Below are 6,036 nucleotides of genomic sequence, written 5' to 3'. Positions count from 1 at the left end.
AGTGTGTAATAGTCCTCAGTGTGTAGTAGTCCTCAGTGTGTAGTAGTCCTCAGTGTGTGTAGTAGTCCTCAATGTGTGTAGTAGTCCTCAGTGTGTAGTAGTCCTCAGTGTGTAGTAGTCCTCAGTGTGTAGTAGTCCTCAGTGTGTAGTCGTCCTCAGTGTGTAATAGTCCTCAGTGTGTAGTAGTCCTCAGTGTGTAGTTCTCAGTGTGTAGTAGTCCTCAGTGTGTAGTAGTCCTCAGTGTGTAGTAGTCCTCAGTGTGTAGTAGTCATCAGTGTGTAATAGTCCTCAGTGTGTAGTAGTCCTCAGTGTGTAGTAGTCCTCAGTGTGTAGTAGTCCTCAGTGTGTGCAGTGGGGCATGTCAGAGGCCTGGAGTCTGGACAGGGAGAGGTCAGAGTTGAGACGGCTCAGCCTCTAACACACCTGTCTTCTGCTTAGCCTTGTTGTTCAAACTGGAGGCCTTACGGTTCCGTGTCTGAATGCCTTCCTTCTTCATGGTCAGAGGTCTGTTGATCTGAGGAGGAGAACGGAGGAACAGAGGCATTAGTATGAATACTCCACTAAAGGAATAGACAGGATAAAATGTATCGACCTACAACAAAGGAAATTATGTGTATTTGGTTCAATGAGGAAAAGAGGATCGTAAAACTAGTTATCAACAGGAGGCATTTTAGTAACACTTTTATACTTGAAGCCTGCAAGTATAATGCCTTATGACTTGTTATAAACATGTACGAGCCTTGATGATGTCTCATAATAAGGTTTACAATATGCTTCGTCTCTCTATTATTCAACAATTCAACTGACTCAAAATGGTGGTTATGTAGCGTAACGGAATGAGAAGCTGTGAGACTATTCAGAGAGCAGTTCCTACGTTGTGTAGTTTGTAGTAGAGTCCACATGCATTACAGACTGTCTTCCCACTGTCATTACGTCTCCACAGCGTGGTGGTGCTCGTCTGACAGTTGGAGCAATGGGTCCCTGCACGTTTACTGGACATCTGCATGGGAAGAGGAATGGACATGTGGTTAATCACAGCTGGAGCAGGAGAGGAGAGGAGAGGAGGAGAGAGGAGAGGAGAGGAGAGGAGAGGAGAGGGAGGAGAGGAGAGGAGAGGAGAGGAGAGGAGAGGAGAGGAGAGGAGAGGAGAGGAGAGGAGAGGAGAGGAGAGGAGAGGAGAGGAGAGGAGAGGGAGGAGAGGAGAGGAGAATGTATTGTATTACTTTTCTTCAATAAGTACATTTTGAGAGGAACATTTGAGAAGTAAATTCACAGCTCTCAGTAAATAAATAATGTACCAGCCTCTTCTTGGGTCTGGTGAGAGGTCTGTTCTGACTGTTCATCTTGTGGTTGAGGTCACAGGCGTTACATAGGTAGTGTCCTGTCCCGTCACGACGCCACAGAGGGGTGGAGGTCGCACCACAGTCCACACACTCACGGGCATCTGGCAGAGGCACAGGAGCAGGGAGAGTACCACGTTAGATCTACACATGCTGCCACATTCTGACTGTTATTCACATTCCTCTGATGAAGAGCATTGATGAAGACCGAAACGCCAAGCTTTGAATTAAATGATATATTTTAATAGTGAGCGAGCGCCTTCTCTTTTTCACGGGTGGTTGAGAGCCCTCCACTTCGTTTCATATTTTCTCACTCACTCACTCACTCACTCACTCACTCACACAAAGTATAGACGAGAGCAGGGTGCACACGCAAACCTTCAGACAACAAATGTATTTCTTGAGGACTCTTCCGGACTTCACGAAAGAGTCCTCAAGAAATACATTTGTTGTCTGAAGGTTTGCGTGTGCACCCTGCTCTCGTCTATACTTTGTGTTTGTCTCAGGTTAAAGCTGACATTATCATTGATCAAGCTTCACTTCAGGGAAACAACACGAGTGAGTGAGTGAGTGGATGAGTGTGTGAGTGAGTGAGTGAGTGAGTGAGTGAGTGAGTGAGTGAGTGAGTGAGTGAGTGAGTGAGTGAGTGAGTGAGTGAGTGAGTGAGTGAGTGAGTGAGTGAGTGAGAGAGAGAGAGAGAGAGAGAGAGAGAGAGAGAGAGAGAGAGATACGCAAACTGACATAACCACACCATCAAATCATCCTCTAAGTCTGTGTTAACATAAGCAGCTAATTTCTTATCTTTTTGCCCGATGACGGTGTGTGAAACAAGAGAGAGAGAGAGAGAGAGAAAAAAGAGGGAGGGAGAGAGGGAAAGAGAGAGAGCGTGAGAGAGCTGTCACCTCACCTGGAGGACACAGGTTAATTTTGTTTCGTAGTTTGGGGGAGCAGCAGTAGGTGGGATACACGCCAGCCCCAGCGGAGGAGCAGAGAGATGCTGAGCTGTAGCCCTGACCTGACAACCAGGAGTTGCTGTAGAAGCCCAAGGGGGGGTGACCGCAGGCCTGGGAAGAGTACGGGTACCCATCCCCTGGTGCAGGGTTCAGGGTCAGGAAACTACTGCTAACTCCGTCCTCACTGGGACTCATCCTCTCCCCCTTCAAGGCCTCCTGAAGCCTCGTGATTTCCTGACAACCGTGCCCTCGGGAGTAGTACTCGGCCCTGGGGTTGGTCAGAGAGGAGATTGGGGTTTTGGTGGAGGAGAATGAGGAGGAGGAGGTGGTGGTGGTGGTGGAGAAGGGGCTGTTGTACCAGGAGGAAGAGAAGCAGCTGAGAGACTGGCCTCCAGAATCCCCCTGGACACTACCGTTGACGTGGGATGATGAAGAATACACCTGGTGAACTAGAACACAACAACACAACAAGCTGAACTGTGAGTCTCTGAGTTGCTAGTGTAAGGCTGATTAGGAGAAACTTCAGTGCAACTTTAATGACTAAGGGGTAGTTGAGACAAAATATTGTGGTTAAGTCTTCCAAATATAGAAAATGCCAATGAAACAACACTGTGTCCAATTGATTACATCCTAGCCGTATACATCTGGCAGAAGATCTAAAATACCTCACTGACCTGGGCCGTGTCCGTATGACGGTGCAGATTGACTATGGCTGCAGCTGGAGATGCAGGGAGGCAGGCTGGCCAAGTCAGACTCAGCTGAGAGGTACGGCTGGTGCAGGGAGTCTGTGGATAGACTGGCCGTAGCCCTGTGGTACTGGAGAGAGTCTGGACTGGCCTTAGCCCTGGGACACTGGAGAGAGTCTGGACTGGCCTTAGCCCAGTGGTACTGGAGAGAGTCTGGACTGGCCTTAGCCCTGGGACACTGGAGAGAGTCTGGACTGGCATTAGCCCAGTGGTACTGGAGAGAGTCTGGACTGGCCGTAGCCCTGTGGTACTGGATAGAGTCTGGACTGGCCTTAGCCCTGTGGTACTGGAGAGAGTCTGGACTGGCCGTAACCCAGTGACACTGGAGAGAGTCTGGACTGGCCTTAGCCCTGTGGTACTGGAGAGAGTCTGGACTGGCCGTAACCCAGTGACACTGGAGAGAGTCTGGACTGGCCGTAGCCCTGTGGTACTGGAGAGAGTCTGGACTGGCCTTAGCCCTGTGGTACTGGAGAGAGTCTGGACTGGCCTTAGCCCTGTGGTACTGGAGAGAGTCTGGACTGGCCGTAACCCAGTGACACTGGAGAGAGTCTGGACTGGCCTTAGCCCTGGGACACTGGAGAGAGTCTGGACTGGCCGTAGCCCTGTGGTACTGGAGAGACTCTGGACTGGCCTTAGCCCTGTGGTACTGGAGAGAGTCTGGACTGGCCGTAACCCAGTGGTACTGGAGAGAGTCTGGACTGGCCTTAGCCCTGTGGTACTGGAGAGAGTCTGGACTGGCCGTAGCCCTGTGGTACTGGAGAGAGTCTGGACTGGCCTTAGCCCTGTGGTACTGGAGAGAGTCTGGACTGGCCGTAACCCTGTGGTACTGGAGAGAGTCTGGACTGGCCTTAGCCCTGTGGTACTGGAGAGAGTCTGGACTGGCCTTAGCCCTGTGGTACTGGAGAGAGTCTGGACTGGCATTAGCCCAGTGATACTGGAGAGAGTCTGGACTGGCATTAGCCCAGTGATACTGGAGAGACTCTGGACTGGCCGTAGCCCTGTGGTACTGGACAGAGTCTAGAGAGGTGATCTCTGTAGTAAAGTTGGACATGGCTTCAGGAGGGAGCAAGGCTGGAGGTGACATCCAGCGAGACTGTTGCTCTGTAGAACCCTCCATCAGTGTGGAGGAGACTAGGGTGAAAGACAGATGATCGCCCTGTTACGCCTCTACCTTGCATATCATTCAATTCAATGTTACTGTAGTACTATAATAGAGAGACAGTATATTACATCTGACTACATTCATACAGACCTACAGAACTAGCCACTTACATTGATGACTGTTTAATGAGGATGGCACTATTAGTAGATAGCATGTGATCGTCAATAGTGATGGATCGTGACGATACAGTATGTTAGTAAATTCTTACATGGCAATGTAAATGAAAGTATCATGAACCAAATAAGTCATACATAAAGGTATTTAAACAACAGAGAATTAATTTTACTTGACATTGATAGTGAAATCCTATGATCTTGGACCAGGACTTGTTTGAAGATAATACTTAAAATGAGCATGGATCCATAGTGAATCTACATTGAAGATCAGCAACTAAATCCATAGTGAATCTACATTGAAGATCAGTAACTAAATCCATAGTGAATCTACATTGAAGATCACAAACTAAATCCATAGCGAATTTACATTGAAGATCAGTAACTAAATCCATAGTGAATCTACATTGAAGATCAGTAACTAAATCCATAGCGAATCTACTTTGAAGATCAGCAACTAAATCCATAGTGAATCTACTTTGAAGATCAGTAACTAAATCCATAGTGAATCTACATTGAAGATCAGTAACTAAATCCATAGCGAATCTACATTGAAAATCAGTAACTAAATCCATAGTGAATCTACATTGAAGATCAGTAACTAAATCCATAGTGAATCTACATTAAAAATCAGTAACTAAATCCATAGTGAATCTACATTGAAGATCAGTAACTAAATCCATAGTGAATCTACATTGAAGATCAGCAACTAAATCCATAGTGAATCTACTTTGAAGAACAGCAACTAAATCCATAGTGAATCTACATTGAAGATCAGCAACTAAATCCATAGTGAATCTACATTGAAAATCAGTAACTAAATCCATAGCGAATCTACATTGAAGATCACAAACTAAATCCATAGCGAATCTACTTTGAAGATCAGTAACTAAATCCATAGCGAATCTACATTAAAGGTCAGCAACTAAATCCATAGCGAATCTACATTGAAAATCAGTAACTAAATCCATAGTGAATCTACATTGAAGATCAGTAACTAAATCCATAGCGAATCTACATTGAAGATCAGTAACTAAATCCATAGTGAATCTACATTGAAGATCAGTAACTAAATCCATAGCGAATCTACATTGAAGATCAGTAACTAAATCCATAGTGAATCTACATTGAAGATCAGTAACTAAATCCATAGTGAATCTACATTGAAGATCAGTAACTAAATCCATAGCGAATCTACATTGAAGATCAGTAACTAAATCCATAGTGAATCTACATTGAAGATCAGTAACTAAATCCATAGCGAATCTACATTAAAGGTCAGCAACTAAATCCATAGCGAATCTACATTGAAGATCAGTAACTAAATCCATAGCGAATCTACATTGAAGATCAGTAACTAAATCCATAGCGAATCTACATTGAAGATCAGTAACTAAATCCATAGCGAATCTACTTTGAAGATCAGTAACTAAATCCATAGCGAATCTACATTGAAGATCAGTACACAGGGGAAATTATTATAATCATTTATAGTGGTTTACACATTTCATTTCATTTAGCCAGGAAAGTCAATGTATTAACACTTGCCACTGTGTGCATTACATTTAATATAACGTGTTACCAACTAAATATTACTCACTGAATCAAACTGTTTTCAGGTCAGTGATGCTCTCCTCAGGAATAGCAGAGAGAGAGAGAGTTGTCCTGGATCAGGTCAGTGATGCTCTCCTCAGGAATAGCAGAGAGAGAGAGAGAGAGTTG

The 6,036-nt window shown here is 45.4% G+C and overlaps 1 protein-coding gene across 1 annotated transcript; it reads right to left on the bottom strand.

Moving 5' to 3' along the window:
• Positions 1-308: 308 nt before the first annotated feature.
• Positions 309-4,156, bottom strand: LOC115168784 (siderophore biosynthesis regulatory protein URBS1-like). The gene is made up of 5 exons (XM_029724340.1): positions 2,968-4,156; positions 2,248-2,742; positions 1,299-1,444; positions 875-1,000; positions 309-514 (listed from the first exon to the last, which is right to left on the bottom strand). Exons 1-5 carry the CDS (start codon positions 4,154-4,156, stop codon positions 392-394), a joined length of 2,079 nt encoding a protein of 692 aa, XP_029580200.1. The 3' UTR covers positions 309-391.
• Between the last annotated feature and the right edge of the window lie 1,880 nt (positions 4,157-6,036).

This window comes from Salmo trutta, chromosome 30 (assembly GCF_901001165.1).
Source record: "Salmo trutta chromosome 30, fSalTru1.1, whole genome shotgun sequence".
NCBI lineage: Eukaryota > Metazoa > Chordata > Actinopteri > Salmoniformes > Salmonidae > Salmo > Salmo trutta.
The sequence above is the reverse complement of the archived record's forward strand: the minus strand, read 5'-3'. Positions and strand labels throughout refer to the sequence as shown.